The following is a 27,390-nucleotide window of genomic DNA, read 5'->3' as shown; positions in this document are numbered from 1 at the left end:
ACCTTATATAATTTGACCCCTTGATAGCATTTACCACGGGTACTCATTCCCACCTTTTTCACTTTTCTTCTTAGACACCACATTCTTCAACTGTCTTTCCTACTTCACCAAAGGCCCTTCCCAGTTTCCCTTGCAAGCATCCCCCTCTCTTCCTCACCTTTAGCTGTTAGAGAGGCCCAGACTCACAAATTTATATCTCTAGCCCCAGTATCTCTCAAGAATTCTAGACTGGTATATCCGCTGGGCTGCATGCCATCTCATCAGGATGTCAAATAGTTTCAGACTTTACATGGCTCCCTCTTCTCCCCCAAACCTGCACCCATATTTTTTCCCATCTCAGTCAGCAACACCACAGTTTGCTCAGGGGCCATCTTTAGCTCCTCTATTGCCTGCATCCCCAGCTTCAAAATCTGCCCTTAATCGGATCACTTCTTACCTTCAGAGATAAGTGTTTTGTGTTTCTTTAGCCCAGTCTTGAATTTCTGCTTTAGCAAATATAAGGTAGAAGATTAGGCTTATCACATTATTGGCTACCATCATGAAGAAGATTTTAAGCCAGGGAGAGTCTTGATCCTGAGGAATTAAAGTGCAAAAAATTGTGTTTTGTAACATTTAAAATGTAATATTAAAATTAATATAGGCTCAATACAGGTCACTAAAACACAGCAAAACACTATCATAAGGAACAAAAAAAGCCATTTCACTCTACAAAGATAATCATTATTTATCTTTCCATGTTTTGATTTAGATTATATATAATTTTTCATGTATGAAAAGGACATTGTATTTATATAGTGCTAAAGCCAAGAATGCATATGGTTTTTCATTTAGAAATATCTCATAAACATGTTTGCATATCAGGAAATATTTGACTATATCATAACTGTTACTGACTGATTAGTAATCCAGAGTTTAGATTTATAAAATTTACAAAAGCATCCCTTATTTCTTTAAAGTTGTTTTTCACTTTTTGTTGATATAAATTTGAATATATTGGTGGTTAATTACATATACAGCAATACTTTTGAATAAGATTTGTCAAATATGCTTTCCTTATTTATAAAAATTGTTGACACATTTTCTCTTTCAGCCTATTAATATGATCAGTTTCATTAACAGATTTTATTAATAGATAGAGTCACTTTTACTTTCACAGAAAATGGCCTAATAATCATGGTGTCATATATATTTTAATATGTTGGTGGATTCTGTGCACAGGTAATTTATTTTTGGAATCCATATTCAGAGATGACATTAAATTTCAGTTATGTTTCAGATTTTCTTTACCACTTTGCCCTTTACTTTTTCATCAGCTGAGGTTAAATTTTATGTAGTTAAACGTAAAACGCATTGTGATTGGGTTTTGGTCTCTGGTGCCATGCTTTTCAAGGATGTCCTGCCTAAAGCTTAAATAATTATTAACTCCTATTTTACTTTAGTATCTTTATTGTTTCCTTTCTTCATTTACATTTTTTAATCACCTAGAATTAACCTGGGGGTAAATATGAGAACAGAGTGTAACTGTATTTTTCAGGTGGGCTTGCCACTATGTTTTTTAAAAACCCAATCCATTCCTTCTGGTTTGAAATGAAACTTTATTATATAGAATGTATTCTTTTCAGAACTTGACCATTATTAAATCATCATCAATTTCATTTAAAATATAATTAAGAGTAGACACTGAAAAAAATAAAACAATGTTTCCTGACAAACTAGACATTAAATATATTTAATCATAGTGATTTCTATAATCAAACATGCCAAATTCGACAAATTTGACAGGTAGTAGGCAAACAGAAAGTGGAGGAAAAAACCAAGATGTGCTTAGAAATTTAATGATAAATAATAAAGCTTGTGGTAATTTTAAGTTAATAGAATCTATTGCGATTTGGAATTGAAGTCCAACCTAGAAACTTTTTTAAAATTAATTTTTATTGGAGTATAGTTGCTTTACAATGTTGTGTTAGTTTCTGTTGTACAGCGAAGTGAATCATATATCCACTTTTTTTTAGATTTCCTTGCCATTTAGGTCACCACAGAGCACTGAGTAGAGTTCCCTGTGCTATACAGTAGGTCCTCATTAGTTATCTATTTTGTATATAGTAGTGTATATATGTTAATCCCAATAACCCAATTCATCCTACCCCCCCTTCCCCCTTGGTAACCATAAGTTTGTCTTCTACATCTGTAGATTTATTTCTCCTTTGCAAATAAGTTAATCTCTGCCATTTTTCTAGATTCCACATATAAGCGATATTATACATTTCCAACCTAGAAACTTGACGTGCCTCTCCCGTCTAATATTTTCACTGATGTTGCTCAATAGGTGTGCAGCAACTTTTTGGACTTTGTACAATTTGGACTTCTTGTGGACTTTGTACAATTTTCAAAATACCCATAGGTATTTTGCAATATTGGTTGATACTGTGCTTTAGATTTTTCCACAGTATGCTACCTAACTTTAATTTTTTTTCCCCAGGAAGACAATTGCATTCTCTGTACATAATGTTATATTTTTCCTCTACACTTACATTGTATATATCCGTAATTAAGTTTTCTTGACAGTTGTGTTTGCTAACATTTTCAGAATGCTAAACAATAGGATAGCAAACACACTTTTATTTTTCCTGATTTAAAAGTATATGAGACTAAAAATACTTACAGCTGTTATGCATTGAACACATAAACATCTGATACTTGCATACATGATCTGATTTGGTAATTACCTTAACCCCATGAGGTTTCTATGTCATCTTAGCCATTTACAGCTGGAGACACTGAGACTTCGATTAAGAAACATTTCCAGGTCACATATCTTATAAGTAGGTGAGCTAAGACTTGAACAAGATAGTTATGCTGGGGAAATATACACTGTAAACTACTAAGTAGCTGGTTCTCATTGTTTCTAGTATTTTTGCTTAAAGAAAAACTTTTTTCCTGATAATATAATTATATTTTCTTTTGTTGGTTAATGTTTACTTCATTTTTATGCTGTCCTTACAACTTTCAATGTTTCTATGTCTTTATTTTAGGTATGTATTTTATATATAAATAGCATATGAATGGCTTTTGTTTTTAGTCTTACAAAATGTGTCCTTTAATTGCAGAGTTTAGTCCATCTATATTTATTGCGATCTTTGGTATATTTGGATTTATTTCTACCATCTGTCTTTGTGCTTTCAATTTGTCCTGTCTTCTACCTATAGTCCTACCCCCAACCCTCACACCATTTCTTACCTTCTTTCATATTGAGGGGCTTTTGCTTCCTTTTTTAAAAATTTTTTTATTCCATGCTTTCCCCTCTCTCCTGGTTTGAAAGTTCCACACTCTACGTCTTGGAATTTTAATACACATACCCCCCAAATTTAATACTAATCTTTATGTATTAAAAATTAGAGGGTCCAGGAGGAGGGGATACAGGGAGTTCTTGTTCAGTGGGTATAGAGCTTCAATCATGCAAGATGACAAAATTCTAAAGATCTATTATACAACGATGTGCTTATAGTTATCAATACTAACTATACAATATTGTAATGTACACTCAAAATTTTTTAAGAGGGTAAATTTATGTTATGTGGTTTTTATTTTAACACACACACTTATGCAATTTAAAAATGAAAGCTGGAGAATAATTCTGTAGTCTCTGAATAAATAGTGATGTATCTTAATTTACCTACTTATTTTGTTGTCTTTACATTGACAACTCCTGGTCTATATTGCTTTTTCTCTTGTGTCTTGCCCTCTTTTATTAAAGAAAGTGCTTTTTATTTCATTTTCCAGTTACTTTGAAATTTATACACATTTTTCTGTATTTTAAAAATTATTACCCTAGAAATTACAACATGTATCCTTGGTGCACCAAACTCTATTAATACTTTTATCCTATGGCAAGAGAACATGAAGTCTTTGGAATAATTTATTCCATTTATCCTCTCCTGATTAATTTACTATTGTTACTGTCTACTCTACTTCATACATTGTATACACGTAGTTTTTTTTAAAACTCCACAAGACACTTTTATTATTTTGTACAATAAAACAAATAAGTAAATAAGTGGATTTGCACACACCACTTTTACTGTTCTTCATTCCTGTTTGTACCTCCAACTTTCTTATGCTTAAAAACATTCTTTAAATGCCCATTAATGAATTGAACTTCCTTGATTTTTGTTTGCTTGAAATATGTTATCTCCTTTAAAAAAATATTTTCACTGCATTTAAAAATTTAAGTTGGCAGTTATTTTCATTTAGTATACTGAAGATATCATTCTACTGTCTTCTGGACTTCCTTTTTTGTGGATGAAGAGTCAGAGATTAGTTTAACTGTTGTTCATTTGAAGGCAACCTTTCTTATTTCTCTTACTGCTTGTATGACTTTCTTTTTGTCTTTATTTTTCTGTAAATTCTCTATGAGGTGTGCAACTGTGGATTTCTTTTGTTTATCCTACTTGTCATTATGGACTTCTTAAAGATGTGAATTGCTATATTTCTGAAAAACTAGAAAACAATCATTTTCTCTTCAAATTTAACTTCTGCCTTATTCTGCTTTCTGGAACTCCAGTTAAATGTATGTTGGGCCTTCTCACTGAGTCCACATATTTTGTATTTTCTATAATTGTTTTCTTAATGTGATTCATTCATGTGGTGATTCATGTGGTCAGGAGGATAGATCCTCCTGACCAGTCAATATAGAGTAGGTTATACTACAGTAACCAATAACCCCCCAGCCCCCCGCAATTCCTAGTGGCTTTTAATGGCAGAGATTTGGTTTCTGTTTAAACTAAATGTGCATAGCAAGTTGGCTAGAGGTTATGCTCCACATCTCTTCATTCCTGGATTCTGGTCAACGGAGTTGCAGTTGACATTCTGATTGTTGCCAGTTGCTGTGTCCAAGAGAGTGGCCTCTTAGTTCTCAGTGCTTCTCTTCAGAATGAATGCATATCACTTTCTCTCATGTGTCACTGGCCAAAATAAGTTATATAAATATATCTAACTTCAAGGAAGTGGGGAAATGCCCAAGAGGAGAACCAAAAAATTATTGTATCTGCAATAGTTACTTTCCAGCCTGCCCTCTGCTCCACAAACATTGGATTCACTCACCTTCCTCTATGCCAAACACACTAATCAAGAGAGACCACTCCAAAGACCCTCCAGTTCCTACCTTCATCTCTTTCAGAGCCTGACTGAAGAACATTCAAACATTCACCAGGATGTGACTCTCAAAATGTCTGCCTAGCAGTGTGTCAGCATTACTAAGGACAAATGATTGCTGTTTCCTTTCCAATCCTCCTTTTCTGAAAGGAAGTATTTATCGCAGCTATTGGATTGCTATGCTACCATTGTATACAATGCTGTATACATTGTATACAATGTATACATTGCTGTATACAATGTATATATTATGTGATGGAGCACATAATTCCTGATATAGAGGGCCATTTTGCATTATCCCCCAGTAAAGGGTGATACATTCTGCACTTTGAACTTGATGCCATAACTAGGTGGGACTTTGGATGTCTGTTGACTCCCTTATGGAAGGAGTAAAATTGTTGTGCATGTAGGTTTATGCATTTTTTCAGGCTTTTAAATTGTCTTTCTTAAGAGAATTTGTCCAAATTACTTACCCTCCCATTAATGGAGGCAGAAGCCTCACTAATTCTCTTATTAGCTGTACTTAATCTGAATTTTTAATTTTTATATTTTTAAATGCCAGAGGTTAGATTTAGTTCTTTGTCTAAACTTATATTTCTTTTTTTCTTTTTTTAAAGGGAACACTATTTATTTATTTATTTATTTATTTTTGGCTGTGTTGGGTCTTCGTTTCTGTGCAAGGGCTTTCTCTAGTTGTGGTGAGAGGGGGTCACTCTTCATCGTGGTGTGTGGGCCTCTCACTGTCGTGGCCTCTCTTGCTGTGGAGCACAAGCTCCAGATGCGCAGGCTCAGTAGTTGTGGCTCATGGGTCTAGTTGCTCCGTGGCACGTGGGATCTTCCCAGACCAGGGCTTGAACCCGTGTCCCCTACATTGGCAGGCAGATTCTCAACCACTGCCCCACCAGGGAAGCCCTAAACTTATGTTTAAGTTTATATTTATATTTTTTTTCTTATTTATATTTTATTTATATTTTCAATCCTCTCTTTTACTTCTTTAAATATATACATATATGTCCAATATCTCTGAGGATCTGATTCGGTGGTTTTTATTCATCTCTCACATAACACATTATTTCCTCAAGCATTTTATAATTTTTGATTGACTGTAAAATCATATTCACCAAAACTTTATGCATAAGGAAATTCTGGAGTATGAATTTAGACTTTCTCCAGAAAAAAAAAATTATTTACATTTCCTAGGCATCTGTGGACTACTAGAAATTCAATTCTTGGCTTATGGCATTTGGACACAATAGAATTTGAATTAGGGCCTCAAACCATTGTGAAGATTGGTTTATTGTTTCAAACGTTCAGAAGAGTCTTTATTCAGTTTTTCCTCTTCCTTTGTAGCTGAGGCTGAAATAGATAAGTTTCCTCACTGGGCAGAGACAACTTCGGACAGTTCTGGAGCCATGTTTCCAGCCACCTTTGGGAGAAGTCAGCTCAGCAGGTCTGAATGAGTTCATTGGAAGAACAGGCTGAGTGGGCTCCATGCTCAGGGGGAGAAAACACACCCTAGTCTCCTGGAGTTCTTTTTTAATAAGGCTACCTCTCTGATCAGGGAGCTTCCATGGTTATAGTGATGTTTCTAGCCTTTCTGATACCGTAAGTCCTAGCACATGATGGTCGGGAGGCTCCTCTCTATGGGAAATTTGGCCATGGTGAGTACAAATTGTCTCTTCTTGGCCAAAGTTGTGGGACAAGGAGCAATTGGAGTATTTGCCTGAACACTGCTACCTCTCAGTTTGGAGATTTTCCTCCAAGTTTATATATGAGCTACATGGTAGTAGTGGTGTGAGGTTGTAGTCCTTAGTGGTTACAGATATATATCAGCATTTTCATTCTGACTCTTCTTTTATGAGTGGTTTTGGGATATTATCTCTTATGCTCTGTTTGTCCATTATAACTGGGTGTCCATTATAACACCCAGGATGGGCAATTTCTCCAAGGCAGCCGGTGGCTTTGATGGTCATTTACCTCTCTGGAATCAAGATCTTCCTTCGCGTTCAATCTCTGAAATTTTCCCTTATTTTTTTTTTCTCAAGATCAGGCATGCATTTAATATGATTGTTAAAATTTGATAAGGCATTAAAAATTTTTTGAATATATATTATTAGATTCTGGGACCACAGAATTCATGAAAATGTGTTGGCAAAGATTGTACAGCCATTTGCAATATAGTGTGTTGGAGAAAGCATGTTCAGGTGTATCAGAACAGAGTCATCATAACAGATCAATAAATCCTGGTCAAAGATGAACTAATGTAACAAATAATAAAGAAACTTAGTATTAATGGTTAGCAGGTAAATTATCTGTGGCTTAAGAAGAAAAGTCAGAATAAATGTGATGGTTGAGGAACGTGCACGTGTTTCCAGTTATCACCTGGGTGATGATAGTGGTTTTGCCTCCACTCGGTAACCAGCTTTGAGAACTGGGGTTTTTTACATAATACTATCAATTTATACAATATTCCTGTAGAATCATCCATGTATTGATCATTTCTGTTGCCTCTTTTCCTTTTTGTATCTCCAATCTACCATCTGGGTTAATTTTATTTCTCCCTAAAAAACTAGCTTTTTTTCTCAGTGCTAGCCTACTTCTGATGAATTCTGTTTCTGTTTGAAAATGGATGAATTTAAACTTCATTTTTTATGATGGATTTTTTTTGATGGATTGTAGAATTCTAGACTAGCAGTTATTTTCCTTCAGCACCACATAAGGCATTTTAAGTATTTTTAAGAGGAGAATTTCAGGTAACCTCGTCCATAGGAACAGAAGCCAGCCTTCATAGAATTGTTTCTTTTGGTCATTCTAAAATTGTATTTGTTCCTGATTTTTCATTCCTTCCCTGACAAAACTATAACTTCTTACTTATATTACCATTCACCCAGTCAACTACCTGTTTTGATAAAGGCACACATTAATTGTTAAAAATCACAGAGGTCCACTTCTGTTTCAATAACCAATGATTAAAGAGTTACCAGCACAACTAATTGACATATAGCAAGAAAGAACTTGTATCCTCTGTAAGTTTGGAGGGAATGCCAAGTGACACAAAAACTCATAACTCACCTCTTGCTGATGTCTCCTCTGCAACTTTTTGTATGCCTTACACTTTCTTTTTCTGTACAGTTAATATGAGAAAAATAACTACCCATGTCTGGGTGTTCCTTACCTGACTAAGGATCACTCCAGTCACAGTGGAAGCAACTAGTCCTCCTGTTAGTCCAATTACATTTGTAAATCCTTTAAGAAATCCATAATATCTATACAAAAATGAATGAAAATACACAGATGTAAAGTAATACAAGTGCTGCAGGAAAAACCTAATGAAATGAGATTTAAGAGAGATAACTGTTAACTTCCTAAATTTCCCATTTCCACTATTCAAATTCCATTAAAAATGTCTGAAAAAGTATATGGATATAAGTAACTTTCTGGTTGCACTGCAGAGCCAGAAAGGTTGGCTTTAGCAGTAAAGAATATTAATATATTGAGAAAATGAGGCCATATTAGAGTAAAAGCCAGCAGAGTTAGGAAATCTATAAATACAGTTGAGAAATTCCAAAGGTGATGTGTGTTGGTAATAGGAACAGGTTTGGGATTAATACAAAATTGAAGGGCTCTGTTCACCTGACCTATTCTCACAGTCCCAGAACTACTGGCCGCTATGATTGCTCCCATTATTCAGGCAAGGAAACCAGAAACTTCTTTACAAGCAACTGTGATTGGCCATTCCTGAGCGCCAAAACCAACTTCAGCAGAAAGTGGAGCTACAAAAGCAGGGAAGCCACAGAGAATAATAGATAAAGTAGGGCTCAAATCCATCAGCCATAAAGAACAAGGAAGTGCCTCTTGCAGAACAGAACACGTGTCTAATCAAGAAATTAGTTCACTCCAGGACAGGGAGTCTGTGCCTTTCCTGCCCAACAGATTTCACCATAAAATGTTCCCTGTTTTCAATTCTTGCCTTTTATGAGAGTGAGGGCTTTTTTTTGTTTTGCTCTCTTATTTTATTTCCTTGGGTCTTTTCCATTCTTACTCTGCCTTTACCTGTTGAATATGGGAGGGAGTGTATAGTTTATTAGTTTATGGGTCCTGGGTCAGAGAAGCATCACATCTGGACCTAGAGTCCTTGGATTGTGGAGCTGTATGCAGTCACATGGTGGAAATTTGAGTTGGCTCTTTTTGGGGGAGATGGAAAGTGTCTTTTAATGTGTGAAGAAGATTTATGGTTACGAGCAGCCACGGGTGCAGACTGGGGCAGAAACCATCACTTGTCTCCAGCATTCACTTTTTCCTTTTTCATTTTAGCAATAGAACCCCTGGGTTTTCAGTGGTAATAGGGCCACTTATGCCTTTGGGAGCCCTTGTTACTTTTGCCTTCATAATCACCTTCTACCACAAAAAATACTTACAATTTTAGTTTATGACTCTATATGTTGTGGAACTTTCAATTTCATCTAAATTGTCAGATTTATTGGTATGAACTTGTTTATAATATTATGTTATTTTATTATGTGCTAAGAGTTATTACAATGCACCCGTTTTCATCACTTATATTAATAATTTTTCCCTTTTTCTTGATCAATCTTCATTTCACTAACTTTATTAATTTTCAAAGAAGCAACTGTTGATATTGTTGGCTTTACATATCATTTTTTTGTCCTACTCATCATAATTTCTTTCCTTCTACTTTCTTAGGGTTTAATTTGCTGCTTTTTTTCCCTACCTATAATACCTGAGATACAAACATGATTATTGATATTAAGACTTAATTGTCTTTCAGTGTATATGTTTAAAGCTATACATTTCTCTGGGCACGATTTTAAATGCATCCCACATTCTTTGATATGTCACATTTCATTGTAATTTAAAATATTTTCTAATTTCAAATGCAATTTCTTCTTTGACCTAAACATTAGTTTCAAAGCAATGGCAGTTACCTATCTTTTGCTTTCGATAGCAACCTTAATTTCACAGTGATTAATGTATTCTGAATGACTTTAGTCATTTAAAATGAACTGCAGCTTGCCTTATGATCCAGCATATTGTTAATTTCAGAAAAAATGTCCCATGGGCAACTGAAAAGAATGTGAATTCTCTCCTTATTGAGTGCAGTGTTCTACATGTGTCAATTAGGTCAACTCTGTTCATTGTTGTTTGATCATCCATATCCTTACTTTTTGTCTACCTCTTTTTTGGTATAAGCTATTGAAAGAAGTGTGTGAAAGTCTCTTCTTTCATTGTAAATCTGTCTAGTTCTTTGAGTTTGCTCAATTCATGATGAGTATAAATTAAAGCTGTATGATTGGGTTCCAAAAGAAGTAGAATTCTGATATTTTTCTCTTTACCATTATGAAATATCATTATTTCTAGCAATGTTTCATGAATTAAAGTCTATTTTATTGGATGTTAACATAGTTACTCCAGGTTTCTTTGGGTTAATATTTGTTTGGCATATCTTTACCCATCCTTTTATTTAATCCTTTCTGTATCCTCATGTTTAATTTGTCTTTTATTTGCAGCACAGAGCTGCATTTCCTTTTTTATTGAGCTTGAAAATCTTGATACTTACTTGGAGTATTTCATCCATATTAATTTATTATAATTACTGATGTATTTGTGATTATCTGCTATTTATTTTCTATTTGACCTACCCTTTCTCATTGCACTTTTCTTTTAGATTAATCCATTTTCATTTCATTTTTCCTTCTATGACATTTCACTATTCTTTTCAGCACTGAAGATATAACATGCACTTTACTTAAGTTTATTATGAATTATACTTTTACTATTTTCATTATAATGCCAGAATATGAGAATTTTTAGTTCTTTGCATTAGTTCATCCTGTAGTTTCATTCTTTAGTGTATTTTATTTCTATATGCATTTCAACTCATAAGATACTGTTGTTTTAAAGATCAATGGTCTCCTAATTACACTCATATTTACCCCCCTATTTCTCCTCAGTCTGTCTTGCATTTTCAGGTTTCATCAGGGATAATTTCTTTCTGACTGAAAAATCTCTTTTAATATTTCTTTTTTTGAAAATCTGCTGATGAAAATTTCTCTGTTTGCCTGTCTGAAAACATTTTTATTTTGCTTTGATTTTTTTTTTTTTTTTTGCGGTACGCGGGCCTCTCACTGTCGCAGCCTCTCCCGTTGCAGAGCACAGGCTCCAGACGCGCAGGCTCAGCAGCCATGGCTCACGGGCCCAGCCGCTCCGCGGCATGTGGGATCTTCCCGGACCGGGGCACGAACCCGTGTCCCATGCATCGGCAGGCAGACTCTCAACCACTGCGCCACCAGGGAAGCCCTGCTTTGATTTCTGAAGAATATTTTCACTATGCATAAAATTCTAGGTTGGCATTTATTTTTCAGCATTTTATAGAACTCATTTCATTATCTTCTGGCTTTCATAGTTTCTGTTGAAAAGTCAGATGTCAGGCTTATTCTTGCTACTTGAAAGTAGCATGTCTTTTCTCTCTAGTTCCTTTTAAGATTTTTGTCTTTGTCTTTGAGCTTCTTACTATATATATATTATATATATATTATATATATATACATTTACATTGTGTCATGATTTAAATTTGCAGAGCTTTGTGCATGTGTGGCTTATGGTCTTTTATTACTTTTGAGCTATTTGGGGCTGTTTTCTGTTAAAATACTGCTTATGTCACATTTTATCTGTTTTTTCCTTCTGAGACTTAAGTACAGATTTGTTAGCCTTTTCACTTAATTCCACATTTCTGCTTATTTATTTTCTATTTTTTTCTCTGTATGTTTCAATTTGGATTTTGTTAATGTTTTCCAGTTTACCAAACTATATTCTCTTGTGGCTAATTTGTTATTAAACCTATCTATGAAGATCTTAATTTCAGACATTTTATTTTTCAGTTCTAGAATTTCCATTTGATTGTTTTTATAGATTCCAGTGCTGGTCAATTGTTTATCTTTTCATCTATTTTCTTCAGCTTTCTCCCTGGTTTCTTGGGTATATTATCATAGATATTTTGAAGTTCATTTTGCCTGATAACTTTATTTTTATTTAGTTATTTATTTTTAATAAAGATCTGAGAGTTTCTTTTTTTTAATTTATTTATTTTTGGCTGCATTGGGTCTTCATTGCTGTGTGCAGGCTTTCTCTAGTTGCAGCGAGTGGGAGCTTCTCATTGCGGTGGCTTCTCTTGTTGCAGAGCATGGGTTCTAGGCTTGTGGGCTCAGTAGTTGTGGCACACAGGCTTAGTTGCTCCACGGTGTGTGGGATCTCCCTGGACCAGGGATCGAACCTGTGTCCCCTGCATTGGAAGGCAGATTCTTAACCACTGCACCACCAGGGAGGCCCTTACCTGATAACTTTAATATCTGTATCATTTGTATGACTATTTCTAATGGCATTTTATGGTTATTAATCAAATGGCCCTGTCCCTTGGCATGCCTAGTAATTTTTATTTAATGATGGACACTAAATAAAGAAGCTATAGACTTTAGAATATATTGTATTTTGCCAGAAAAGATTTACTCTTTTCTCTAATAGATAGATTTGGAGGGGAGGAAATCGAACACTCTAACCTAAATAGGGAATGAAATGAGATGAGGCTAGGCTTCAATTCTGATAAGACTCAGTTTACCTCTGGTACCCCCCGTTCCTGAATATAGCCCTCCATGGTGTTAAATAGAGAGCTTGGCATACTCAGCTGGGTCCCACCAGGCCCTGGTAGAGCTTGTCTCCTTAGCACAGATGGTATGGGAAATTCTGCCATGTTTCTTATTGATTTTTAGCTTAGACTTTTTTTTGCCCCTTACCCTATTAAACTTCAGAATTCAAAAAACATCTCAAGGAGAGAAACTGACTTTGTGTTTAAGTTCCCTTAATTTCCAATTTTGCCACTCTAGCCCTGTGCAACTGACAAATGCTTGGCTAATTTCTACGTCCAGAGCTGCAGGCTTCTACCAGGGCCAAAGCTGGATTATCAGCCTTTTGCCAATCTCCTGAATTGGCAAGTAGCCCCAAGGAAAAAATGGTGGGGATTGTCAGCTCACCTCTCAGAGGTACTAGCCTCTGATGTCTTTGGTCCTACTGGCTTCTGCTGCTGTCTGATACCTTTTAGTGAATACTCATGATATTTTATCTGGACTCTTCCAGTTTTTCCCAGCCAGAATATCAGTCATACACAAGCTGCTCAATCCCATGAGGAGGTTTACAAATTTTCTCAAATTTTGCTTTATGGTTGTAAAATGTTAGATGCATAGAAATATCTTCTAGTGGATTAACATAATTATAAAATATCCTTCTTTATCTCTAGTAATGTATCTTGTCTTAAAATCTACATTGGCTGATCTAGTTTCCTTTATTTTACTTTTAATCTACTTTAATTTTGTTTTTGCTTTTATTTCAATCAAGGTTAACTTAAAATTTGGAAGAATTGGTTCTTTTATATTTCATGTTTTTCTGACACATTTGACTTAAAATGATCATCATTCTATTTTTTTCCCTTCTATCCTATCTTCCTTTATAATTTCACTTGATTTCTTTTTCATTAATTGTTTTTTTAAATATCATTCCCTTTACACTTTTATTATCCCTCAGTAGTTACCTTAGAGAGTAAAACATGTATCCTCAACTTATTATGCTCTAATATAAATTAATGTTAAAAAATTCCCATTAATGAAAGCACCTTGGGACACTTCAATTCACTTATACCCTCTCATCTTATGTGCTATTTATTGTTATGCATTTTAATTTATATATTTTATAACCTATAGGGTATTATTGGTTTTGTTTTGTGAATTCAGTAATTACTGGATTTACTCTAATATTTTCCTCTCCATCTCTCTTCATTTGTTTCTATACGTCTATGTTTCATCTGTGATTATTTTACTTCTGCCTGAAGAATTCCCATTTAATAATTCTTTCACTGGAGGTCTGTTGCTGATGAATTCCCAGTTTGTCTGAAAAATGTTTTTATATTACCTTCTTTTTTTTATATATAAATTTATTTATTTATTTATTTATGGCTGTGTTGGGTCTTCGTTTCTGTGCGAGGGCTTTCTCTAGTTGCGGCGAGCGGGTGCCACTCTTCATCATGGTGTGCGGGCCTCTCACTATCGCGGCCTCTCTTGTTGCGGAGCACAGGCTCCAGACGCGCAAGCTCAGTAGTTGTGGCTCACGGGCCTAGTTGCTCCACGACATGTGGGATCATCCCGGCCCAGGGCTTGAACCCGTGTCCCCTGCATTGGCAGGTGGATTCTTAACCACTGTGCCACTAGGGGAGTCCCTACCTTAATTCTTGAAGGAAGTGTTTGCTGGACAAAGACTTCTAGGTTAACAATGATTTTTTTTTTTTTTGGTAACATGTTAGGAATTGACTTCTAGCTTTCATAGTTTCTGTTGAGAAGACAGTTGTCAGTATTACTATTGCTCCTTTGAAAGTAATGTGTCTTTTGTATACAGCTGTTTTTAAGAGTTCTCTCTTTTTTCACAGTTTTGCAATAACAAGTCTAGGTGTGGCTTTCTTTTTATTTATCCTATTATATATTCAGTAACTATAGCACCTTTAATGACTATGCTCTCTTTTCAGATTCAGAAGTCTTTGGCGTGCTGTGGTGGTGGGAAAGGATTTAACCTATTTTTACTGAAAGAGGTGCTTTCATTCCATTATTAGAGATGTAAACAAAATCCCCAGTGTCAAGAGTCCTGAGTGCCAGGACAATTACTCTGAAAATCATTACACATCCACAGTATGGAGCAGGTCACTAATCTGAGAGTAGCAAGGTGAGAGCTTTATGTGCTCCATACCTCATGCCACCCAAACCCCAAACAATAGGTATTTGATATGGGGAATGAAAACAACCTTGAGATTATTTTAATGCCGGACAGTTTCCTGGAAAGCTATTAGCTCTAAAATTGTTTATTCTTCAGCTGCAATAACCCATGGTAAAAGCATTTTGGAAGGGTAAATAGCTGCTGAAGTTGACTTTCAATTTAATTGATTTTATATTTTGGTGTAATAATGATTTAGTAAAACCTAAATAAGATTCAGATACCTGAACTATACTTCAGTCCCACATGGGGGGAAATTCAAGGGTGCATGACCCATCCATCAGTCAAAAATAATTAAAAGCAATTAAAAAAAGTTTGGAGCCTCCCTTTAAGAATGTCAAGGGGATGACAGTGCCTGCTTAATGCATCACACAGCATCTTTAGAATCCTCTGTGCTTTTCTACTCATGCTACCCACCAGAGAGATGGTCACTACATTCCCAGGTTTTCTCTGTCTCACTCAATTTCATTTCCCAAACAATATTCTCACAGAACCACACCTGTGCCTCCTCTTCTTCCTTGACGCCTTCGTTATGCTAAAAAAATATAATCACTTGCCCTATTCCTCAGTTCTAGCAAAGACCAAATTTCCCTAAAAGGACAGTTGAGTAATTTATCCTCTAAGGGGACTCTTTTTAATAGGCAAGGGAAGTATATGGTTAGGAATATTAGGAAGAAGTTTTATTCCCAACCATTAAAAAGTTTAAGCATTATAGGGAACCTTGAAGATGGCGGAAGAGTAAGACGCGGAGATCACCTTCCTCCCCACAGATACACCAGAAATACATCTACACGTGGAACAACTCCTACAGAACACCTACTGAAGGCTGGCAGAAGATCTCAGACCTCCCAAAAGGCAAGAAACTCCCCACGTACCTGGGTAGGGCAAAAGAAAAAAAGAAAAAACAGAGACAAAAGAATAGGGACGGCACCTGCACCAGTGGGAGGGAGCTGTGAAGGAGGAAAAGTTTCCACACACTAGGAAGCCCCTTCGCGGGCGGAGACTGCGGGAGGCGGAGGGGGGAGCTTCGAAGCCGCAGAGGAGAGCGCAGCCACAGGGGTGCGGAAGACAAAGCGGGGAGATTCCCGCACAGAGGATCGGTGCCGACCGGCACTCACTAGCCCGAGAGGCCTGTCTGCTCACCCGCCGGGGCGGGCGGGGCTGCGAGCTGAGGCTTGGGTTTCGGTTTCGGACAGAGCGCAGGGAGAGGCCTGGGGTTGGCGGCGTGAACATAGCCTGAAGGGGTTAGTGCGCCACGGCTAGCCGGGAGGGAGTCCGGGGAAAGTCTGCACCTGCCGAAGAGGCAAGAGACTTTTTCTTACCTCTTTGTTTCCTGGTGCGCGAGGAGAGGGGATTAAGAGCGATGCTTAAAGGAGCTCCAGAGATGGGCGCGAGCCGCGGCTAAAAGCACGGACCCTAGAGACGGGTGGGAGACGGCTAAGGCTGCTGCTGCCGCCACCAAGGGGCCTGTGTGCGAGCACAGGTCACTCTCCACACCCCTCTTCCGCGGAGCCTGTGCAGCCCGCCACTGCCAGGTTCCCGGGATCCAGGGACAACTTCCCCGGGAGAACGCACGGCGGGCCTCAGGCTGGTGCAACGTCACGCCGGCCTCTGCCGCCGCAGGCCCGCCCCGCACTCCGTGCCCCTCCCTCCCACCGGCCTGAGTGAGCCAGAGCCCCCGAATCAGCGGCTCCTTTAACCCCGTCCTGTCTGAGCAAAAAACAGACGCCCTCCAGCGACCTACACGCAGAGGCAGGGCCAAATCCAAAGCTGAGCCCCTGTGAGCTGTGAGAACAAAGAAGAGAAAGGGAAATCTCTCCCAGCAGCCTCAGAAGCAGCGGATTAAAGCTCCACAATCAACTTGATATACCCTGCATCTGTGGAATACGTCAATAGACAAGGAATGATCCCAAATTGAGGAGGTGGACTTTAGGAGCAAGATCTATGATTTTTTTCCCTTTTCCTCTTTTTGAATGTGGTTGTGTATGCTTCTGTGTGAGATCTTGTCTGTATAGTCTTGCTTCCACCATTTGTCCTAGGGTTCTATCCGCCCATGTTTTTTTTTAAATTCTTTTTCTTAATAATTAATTTTAATTTTAATAACTTTATTATACTTTCCTTCCTTCCTTCCTTCCTTCCTTCCTTCCTTCCTTCCTTCCTTTCTTTCCTTCCTTCCTTCCTTCCTTCCCTCCTTTAGACAACGAATCATCCCAAATTGAGGAGGTGGTCTCTGAGAGCAAGATTTATGATTTTTCCCCCTTTACCTCTTTTTGTGAGGGTGTATGTGTATGCTTCTGTGTAAGATTTTGTCTGTATAGCTTTGCTTCCAACATTTGTCCTAAGGTTCTATCCGTCCCTTTTTTTTCCTAAATAAGTATTTTTTAACTCAATAACTTTATTATACTTTATTTTATTTTTACTGTATCTTCTTTCTTTCTTTTATCCTTCTTTCCCTCCTTCCTTCCTTCCTCCCTCCCTCCCTCCTTTCTTTCCTTCTTGCCTTCTTTCCTTCTTTGCTTCTTTCTTTCTTTCTTTCTTCCTTCCTTCCTTCCCTCCTTTCCTTCTTTCTTTCCTCATACTTCTACTAATTCTCTCTACTTTTTCTTCCTTTTATTCTGAGCCGTGTGGATGAAAGGCTCTTGGTGCTCCAGCCAGGAGTCAGGGCTCTGCCTCTGAGGTAGGAGAGCCAACTTCAGGACACTGGTCAACAAGAGACCTCCAGGCTCCACATAATATCAAACGGCGAAAATCTCCCAGAGACCTCCATCTTAACACCAGCACCCAGCTTCACGCAACGACCAGCAAGCTACAGTGCTGGACAACCTATGCCAAACAACTAGCAAAACAGGAACACAACCCCACCCATTAGCAGAGAGGCTGCCTAAAATCATAATAAGTCCACAGACACCCCAAAACACACCACCAGATGTGGACCTGCCCACTAGAGAGACAAGATCCAGCCTCATCCACCACAACACGGGCACTAGTCCCCTCCACCAGGAAGCCTACACAACCCACTGAACCAACCTTAGTCACTGGAGACAGACACCAAAAACAACGGGAACTACGAACCTGCAGTCTGCAAAAAGGAGACCCCAAACACAGTAAGATAAGCAAAATGAGAAGACAGAAAAACACACATCAGATAAAGGAGCAAGATAAAAATGCACCAGACCTAACAAATGAAGAGGAAATAGGCAGTCTACCTGAAAAAGAATTCAGAATAATGATAGTAAGGATGATCCGAAATCTTGGAAATAGAATGGACAAAATGCAAGAAACAGTTAACAAGGAACTAGAAGAAATAAAGATAAAACAAGCAACGATGAACAACACAATAAATGAAATTAAAAGTACTCTAGATGGGATCAATAGCAGAATAACTGAGGCAGAAGAATGGATAAGTGACCTGGAAGATAAAATAGTGGAAATAACTACTGCAGAGAAGAATAAAGGAAAGAGAATGAAAAGAACTGAGGACAGTCTCAGAGACCTCTGGGACAACATTAAACGCACCAACATTCGAATTATAGGGGTTCCAGAAGAAGAAGAGAAAAAGAAAGGGACTGAGAAAATATTTGAAGAGATTATAGTTGAAAACTTCCCTAATATGGGGAAATAGTTAATCAAGTTCAGGAAGCACAGAGAGTCCCATACAGGATAAATACAAGGAGAAATACACCAAGACACATATTAATCAAACTGTCCAAAATTAAATACAAAGAAAGCATATTAAAAGCAGCAAGGGAAAAACAACAAATAACACACAAGGGAATCCCCATAAGGTTAACAGCTGATCTCTCAGCAGAAACCCTACAAGCCAGAAGGGAGTGGCAGGACATACTGAAAGTGATGAAGGAGAAAAACCTGCAACAAAGACTACTCTACCCACCAAGGATCTCATTCAGATTTGAAGGAGAAATTAAAACCTTTACAGACAAGCAAAAGCTGAGAGAGTTCAGCACCACCAAACCAGCTTTGCAGCAAATGCTAAAGGAACTTCTCTAGATAAGAAACACAAGAGAAGGAAAAGACCTATAATAACGAACCCAAAACAATTTAGAAAATGGGAATAGGAACATACATATCGATAATTACCTTAAATGTAAATGGACTAAATGCTCCCACCAAAAGACACAGATTGGCTGAATGGATACAAAAACAAGACCCTATATATGCTGTCTACAAGAGACCCACTTCAGACCTAGAGACACATACAGACTGAAAGTAAGGGGATGGAAAAAGATATTCCATGCAAAAGGAAACCAAAAGAAAGCTGGAGTAGCAATTCTCATATCAGACAAAATAGACTTTAAAATAAGGACTATTAAAAGAGACAAAGAAGGACACTACATAATGATCAAGGGATCGATCCAAGAAGAAGACATAACAATTGTAAATATTTATGCACCCAACACAGGAGCACCTCAATACATAAGGCAAATACTAACAGCCATAAAAGGGGAAATCGACAGTAACACATTCATAGTAGGGGACTTTAACACCCCACTTTCACCCATGGACAGATCATCCAAAATGAAAATAAATAAGGAAACACAAGCTTTAAATGATACATTAAACAAGATGGACTTAATTGATATTTATAGGACACTCCAGCCAAAAACAATAGAATACACATTTTTCTCAAGTGCTCATGGAACATTCTCCAGGATAGATCATATCTTGGGTCACAAATCAAGCCTTGGTAAATTTAAGAAAATTGAAATTGTATCAAGTATCTTTTCTGATCACAATGCCATGAGACTAGATATCAATTACAGGAAAAGATCTGTAAAAAATATAAACACGTGGAGGCTAAACAATACACTACTTAATAATGAAGTGATCACTGAAGAAATCAAAGAGGAAATAAAAAAATACCTAGAAACAAATGACAATGGAGACACAACGACCCAAAACCTATGGGATGCAGCAAAAGCAGTTCTAAGGGGGAAGTTTATAGCAATACAAGCCCACCTTAAGAAGCAGGAAACATCTAGAATAAACAACCTAACCTTGCACCTCAAGCAATTAGAGAAAGAAGAACAAAAATACCCCAAAGCTAGCAGAAGGAAAGAAATCATAAAAATCAGATCAGAAATAAATGAAAAAGAAATGAAGGAAACAATAGCAAAGATCAATAAAACTAAAAGCTGGTTCTTTGAGAAGATAAACAAAATAGATAAACCACTAGCCAGACTCATCAAGAAAAAAAGGGAGAAGACTCAAATCAATAGAATTAGAAATGAAAAAGGAGAAGTAACAACTGACACTGCAGAAATAAAAGAGATCATGAGAGATTACTACAAGCAACTCTATGCCAATAAAATGGACAATCTGGAAGAAATGGACAAATTCTTAGAAATGCACAACCTGCCAAGACTGAATCAGGAAGAAATAGAAAATATGAACAGACCAATCACAAGCACTGAAATTGAAACTGTGATTAAAAGTCTTCCAACAAACAAAAGCCCAGGACCAGATGGCTTCACAGGAGAATTCTATCAAACATTTAAGAAGAGCTAACACTGATCCTTCTCAAACTCTTCCAAAATATAGCAGAGGGAGGAACACTCCCAAATTCCTTCTACGAGGCCACCATCACCTTGATACCAAAACCAGACAAGGATGTCACAAAGAAAGAAAACTACAGGCCAATATCACTGATGAACATAGATGCAAAAATCCTCAACAAAATACTAGCAAACAGAATCCAACAGCACATTAAAAGGATCATACACCATGATCAAGTGGGGTTTATTCCAGGAATGTAAGGATTCTTCAATATACGCAAATCTATCAATGTGATAAACCATATTAACAAATTAAAGGAGAAAAACCATATGATCATCTCAATAGATGCAGAGAAAGCTTTTGACAAAATTCAACACCCATTTATGATAAAAACCCTGCAGAAAGTAGGCATAGAGGGAACTTTCGTCAACATAATAAAGGCCATATATGACAAGCCCACAGCAAACATCATCCTCAATGGTGAAAAACTGAAAGCATTTCCACTAAGATCAGGAACAAGACAAGGTTGCCCACTCTCACCACTGTTATTCAACATAGTTTTGGAAGTTTTAGCCACAGCAATCAGAGAAGAAAAGGAAATAAAAGGAATCCAAATCAGAAAAGAAGAAGTAAAGCTGTCACTGTTTGCAGATGACATGATACTATACATAGAGAATCCTAAAGTTGCTACCAGAAAACTACTAGAGCTAATCAATGAATTTGGTAAAGTAGCAGGATACAAAATTAATGCACAGAAATCTCTGGCATTCCTATATACTAATGATGAAAAATCTGAAAGTGAAATCAAAAAAACACTCCCATTTACTATTGCAACAAAAAGAATAAAATATCTAGGAATAAACCTACCTAAGGAGACAAAAGACCTGTATGCAGAAAATTATAAGACACTGATGAAAGAAATTAAAGATGATACAAATAGTTGGAGAGATATACCATGTTCTTGGATTGGAAGAATCAACATTGTGAAAATGACTCTACTACCCAAAGCAATCTATAGATTCAATGCAATCCCTATCAAACTACCACTGGCATTTTTCACAGAACTAGAACAAAAAATTTCTCAATTTGTATGGAAACACAAAAGACCCCGAATAGCCAAAGCAATCTTGAGAACGAAAAAAGGAGCTGGAGGAATCAGGCTCCCTGACTTCAGACTATACTACAAAGCTACAATAATCAAGACAGTATGGTACTGGCACAAAAACAGAAAGATAGATCAACGGAACAGGATAGAAAGCCCAGAGATAAACCCACGCACATATGGACACCTTATCTTTGATAAAGGTAGCAGGAATGTACAGTGGAGAAAGGACAGCCTCTTCAATAAGTGGTGCTGGGAAAACTGGACAGGTACATGTAAAAGTATGAGATTAGGTCACTCCCTAACACCATACACAAAAATAAGCTCAAAATGGATTAAAGACCTAAATGTAAGGCCAGAAACTATCAAACTCTTAGAGGAAAACATAGGCAGAACACTCTATGACATAAATCACAGCAAGATCCTTTCTGACCCACCTCCTAGAGTAATGGAAATAAAAACAAAAATAAACAAATGGGACCTAATGAAACTTCAAAGCTTTTGCACAGCAAAGGAAACCATAAACAAGACCAAAAGACCCTCAGAATGGGAGAAAATATTTGCAAATGAAGCAACTGACAAAGGATTAATCTCCAAATTTTACAAGCAGCTCATGCAGCTCAATAACAAAAAAACAACCCAATCCAAAAATGGGCAGAAGACCTAAATAGACATTTCTCCACAGAAGATATACAGACTGCCAACAAACACATGAAAGAATGCTCAACATCATTAATCATTAGAGAAATGCAAATCAAAACTACAATGAGATATCATCTCACACCAGTCAGAATGGCCATCATCAAAAAATCTAGAAACAATAAATGCTGGAGAGGGTGTGGAGAAAAGGGAACACTCTTGCACTGCTGGTGGGAATGTGAATTGGTTCAGCCACTATGGAGAACAGTATGAAGGTTCCTTAAAAAACTACAACTAAAACTACCATATGACCCAGCAATCCCACTACTGGGCATATACCCTGAGAAAACCAAAATTCAAAAAGAGTCATGTACCAAAATGTTCATTGCAGCTCTATTTACAATAGCCCAGAGATGGAAACAACCTAAGTGCCCATCATCGGATGAATGGATAAAGAAGATGTGGCACATATATACAATGGAATATTACTCAGCCATAAAAAGAAACGAAATTGAGCTATATGTAATGAGGTGGATAGACCTAGAGTCTGTCATACAGAGTGAAGTAAGTCAGAAAGAAAAAGACAAATACCGTATGCTAACACATATATATGGAATTTAAGAAAAAAAAATGTTATGAAGAACCTAGGGGTAAGACAGGAATATAGACGCAGACCTACTGGAGAACAGACTTGAGGATATGGGGAGGGGGAAGGGTGAGCTGTGACAGGGCGAGAGAGAGTCATGGACATATACACACTAACAAATGTAGTAAGGTAGATAGCTAGTTGGAAGCAGCCGCATGGCACAGGGATATTGGCTCGGTGCTTTGTGACAGCCTGGAGGGGTGCGATAGGGAGGGTGGGAGGGAGGGAGATGCAAGAGGGAAGACATATGGGAACATATGTATATGTATAACTGATTCACTTTGTTATAAAGCAGAAACTAACACACCATTGTAAAGCAATTATACCCCAATAAAGATGTTAAAAAAAAAAGTTTAAGCATTATAAATTAATATGTTTGAGGAGAGGGGATTAAGAACGCTGCTTGAGAGAGCTCCAGGGACGGGCGCGAGCTGCGGCTAAAAGTGCGGAGCCCAGAGACAGACATGAGACGCTAGGGCCGCTGCTGCCGCCACCGGGAGGCCTGTGTGCGAACACAGGTCACTAGCCACACGCCCTTCTGGGGAGCCTGTGCAGCCCGCCACTGCCAGGGTCCCGGGATCCAGGGACAACTCCCCCGGGAGAACGCACAGGCGCGCCTCAGGCTGCAACGTCTCGCCTGCCTCTGCCGCCGCAGGCCCGCCCCGCACTCCGTGACCCTCCCTACCCCCGGGCCTGAGTGAGCCAGAGCCTCCGAATCAGCGGCTCCTTTAACCCCGTCCTGTCTGAGCAAAGAACAGACGCCCTCCGGCGACCTACACGCACAGGCGGGGCTAAATCCAAAGCTGAGCCCCTGGGAGCTGTGAGAACAAAGAAGAGAAAGGGAAATCTCTCCCAGCAGCCTCAGAAGCAGTGGATTAAAGCTCCACAATCAACTTGATATACCCTGCATCTGTGGAATACCTGAATAGACAACCAATCATCCCAAATTAAGGAGCCCTGTGGATGAAAGGCTCTTGGTGCTGCAGCCAGGAGTCAGTGCTGTGCCTCTGAGGTGGGAGAGCCAACTTCAGGACACTGATCCACAAGAGACCTCCCAGCTGCACATAATATCAAACAGCAAAAATTTCCGAGATCTCCATCTCAAGGCCAGCACCCAGCTTCACTCAAGGACCAGCAAGCTACAGTGCTGGACATCCTATGCCAAACAACTAGCAAGACAGGAACACAACCCCACCCATTAGCAGAGAGGCCGCCCAAAATCATAATAAGTCTACAGACACCCCAAAACACACCACCAGACGTGGACCTGCCCACCAGAAAGACAAGATCTAGCCTCATCCACCAGAACACAGGCACTAGTACCCTCCACCAGGAAGCCTACACAACCCACTGAACCAACCTTAGCCACTGGGGACAGACACAAAAAACAACAGGAACTACGAACCTTCAGCCTGCAAAAAAGGAGACCCCAAACACAGTAAGATAAGCAAAATGAAAAGACAGAAAAACACACCGCAGATGAAGGAGCAAGATAAAAACCCATCAGACCTAACAAATGAAGAGGAAATAGGCAGTCTACCTGAAAAAGAATTCAGAATAATGATAGTAAGGTTGATCTGAAATCTTGGAGATAGAATGGACAATAGAATGGACAAAATGCAAGAATCAGTTAACAAGGACCTAGAAGAACTAAAGATGAAACAAGCAACGATGAACAACACAATAAATGAAATTAAAAGTACTCTAGATGGGATCAATAGCAGAATAACTGAGGCAGAAGAACGGATAAGTGACCTGGAAGATAAAATAGTGGAAATAACTACTGCAGAGCAGAATAAAGAAAAAAGAATGAAAAGAACTGAGGACAGTCTCAGAGACCTCTGGGACAACATTAAACATACCAACATTCGAATTATAGGGGTTCCAGAAGAAGAAGAGAAAAAGAAAGGGACTGAGAAAATATTTGAAGAGATTATAGTTGAAAACTTCCCTAATATGGGAAAGGAAATAGTTAATCAAGTCCAGGAAGCACAGAGAGTCCCATACAGGATAAATCCAAGGAGAAATACGCCAAGACACATATTAAGCAAACTGTCAAAAATTAAATACAAAGAAAACATATTAAAAGCAGCAAGGGAAAAACAACAAATAACACACAAGGGAATCCCCATAAGGTTAACAGCTGATCTTTCAGCAGAAACTCTGCAAGCCAGAAGGGAGTGGCAGGACATATTGAAAGTGTTGAAGGAGAAAAACCTGCAACCAAGATTACTCTACCCAGCAACGATCTCATTCAGATTTGATGGAGAAATTAAAACCTTTAGAGACAAGCAAAAGCTGAGAGAGTTCAGCACCACCAAACCAGCTCTACAACAACTGCTAAAGGAACTTCTCTAGGCAAGAAACACAAAAGAAGGAAAAGACCTACAATAACAAACCCAAAACAATTAAGAAAATGGGAATGGGAACACACATTTCGATAATTACCTTAAATGTAAATGGACTAAATGCTCCCACCAAAAGACACAGATTGGCTGAATGGATACAAAAACAAGACCCATATATTTGCTGTCTACAAGAGACCCACTTCAGACCTAGAGACACATACAGACTGAAAGTAAGGGGATGGAAAAAGGTATTTCATGCAAATGGAAACCAAAAGAAAGCTGGAGTAGCAATTCTCATATCAGACAAAATAGACTTTAAAACAAAGACTATTAGAAGAGACAAAGAAGGACACTACATAATGATCAAGGGATCGATCCAAGAGGAAGATATAACAATTGTAAATATTTATGCACCCAACATAGGTGCACCTCAATACATAAGGCAAATACTGACAACCATAAAAGGGGAAATCGACAGTAACACATTCATAGTAGGGGACTTTAACACCCCACTTTCACCAATGGACAGATCATCCAAAATGAAAATAAATAAGGAAACACAAGCTTTAAATGATACATTAAATGAGATGGAGTTAATTGATATTTATAGGACATTCCATCCAAAAACAACAGAATACACATTTTTCTCAAGTGCTCATGGAACATTCTCCAGGATAGATCATATCTTGGGTCACAAATCAAGCCTTGGTAAATTTAAGAAAATTGAAATTGTATCAAGTATCTTTTCCGACCACAATGCTATGAGACTCGATATCAATCACAGGAGAAGATCTGTAAAAAATACAAACACATGGAGGCTAAACAATACACTACTTAATAACGAAGTGATCACTGAAGAAATCAAAGGGGAAATCAAAAAATACCTAGAAACAAATGACAATGGAGACACGACGACTCAAAATCTATGGGATGCAGCAAAAGCAGTTCTAAGAGGGAAGTTTATAGCAATACAATCTTACCTTAAGAAACAGGAAACATCTCGAATAAACAACCTAACCTTGCACCTAAAGCAATTAGAGAAAGAAGAACAAAAAAACCCCAAAGTTAGCAGGAGGAAAGAAATCATAAAAATCAGATCAGAAATAAATGAAAAAGAAATGAAGGAAACGATAGCAAAGATCAATAAAACTAAAAGCTGGTTCTTTGAAAGGATAAACAAAATTGATAAACCATTAGCCAGACTCATCAAGAAAAAAAGGGAGAAGACTCAAATCAATAGAATTAGAAATGAAAAAGGAGAAGTAACGACTGACACTGCAGAAATACACAAGATCATGAGAGATTACTACAAGCAACTCTATGCCAATAAAATGGACAACCTGGAAGAAATGGACAAATTCTTAGAAAGGCACAACCTGCCAAGACTGAATCAGGAAGAAATAGAAAATATGAACAGACCAATCACAAGCACTGAAATTGAAACTGTGATTAAAATTCTTCCAACAAACAAAAGCCCAGGCCCAGATGGCTTCACAGGCGAATTCTATCAAACATTTAGAGAAGAGCTATCACCTATCCTTCTCAGACTCTTCCAAAATATAGCAGAGGGAGGAACACTCCCCAACTCATTCTACGAGGCCACCAGCACCCTGATACCAAAACCAGACAAGGATGTCACAAAGAAAGAAAACTACAGGCCAATATCACTGATGAACATAGATGCAAAGATCCTCAACAAAATACTAGCAAACAGAATCCAACAGCACATTAAACGGATCATACACCATGATCAAGTGGGGTTTATTCCAGGAATGCAAGGATTCTTCAATATACGCAAATCAATCAACGTGATACACCATATTAACAAATGGAAGGAGAAAAACCATATGATCATCTCAATAGATGCAGAGAAAGCTTTTGACAAAATTCAACACCCATTTATGATAAAAACCCTGCAGAAAGTAGGCATAGAGGGAACTTTCCTCAACATAATAAAGGCCATATATGACAAACCCACAGCCAACATCGTCCTCAATGGTGAAAAACTGAAAGCATTTCCACTAAGATCAGGAACAAGACAAGGTTGCCCACTCTCACCACTGTTATTCAACATAGTTTTGGAAGTTTTAGCCACAGCAATCAGAGAAGAAAAGGAAATAAAAGGAATCCAAATCGGAAAAGAAGAAGTAAAGCTGTCACTGTTT

General features: G+C 37.8%; 1 protein-coding gene across 1 annotated transcript in view; it reads right to left on the bottom strand.

Moving 5' to 3' along the window:
* Positions 1 to 438: 438 nt before the first annotated feature.
* The window catches only part of SLC17A1 (solute carrier family 17 member 1), an 80,859-nt gene continuing 53,907 nt past the window's right edge, over positions 439 to 27,390 (bottom strand). The window contains exons 10-11 of the mRNA XM_030881163.1: positions 8,327 to 8,417; positions 439 to 573 (exon numbers count right to left, since the gene is read on the bottom strand). Coding sequence (XP_030737023.1) covers positions 439 to 573; positions 8,327 to 8,417 — 226 coding nt within the window. The remainder of the gene's footprint in view (positions 574 to 8,326; positions 8,418 to 27,390) is intronic.

Source organism: Globicephala melas, chromosome 11, assembly GCF_963455315.2.
Source record: "Globicephala melas chromosome 11, mGloMel1.2, whole genome shotgun sequence".
NCBI lineage: Eukaryota > Metazoa > Chordata > Mammalia > Artiodactyla > Delphinidae > Globicephala > Globicephala melas.
Note: the sequence above shows the minus strand (reverse complement) of the source record. Positions and strands in the feature narration are given on the sequence as shown.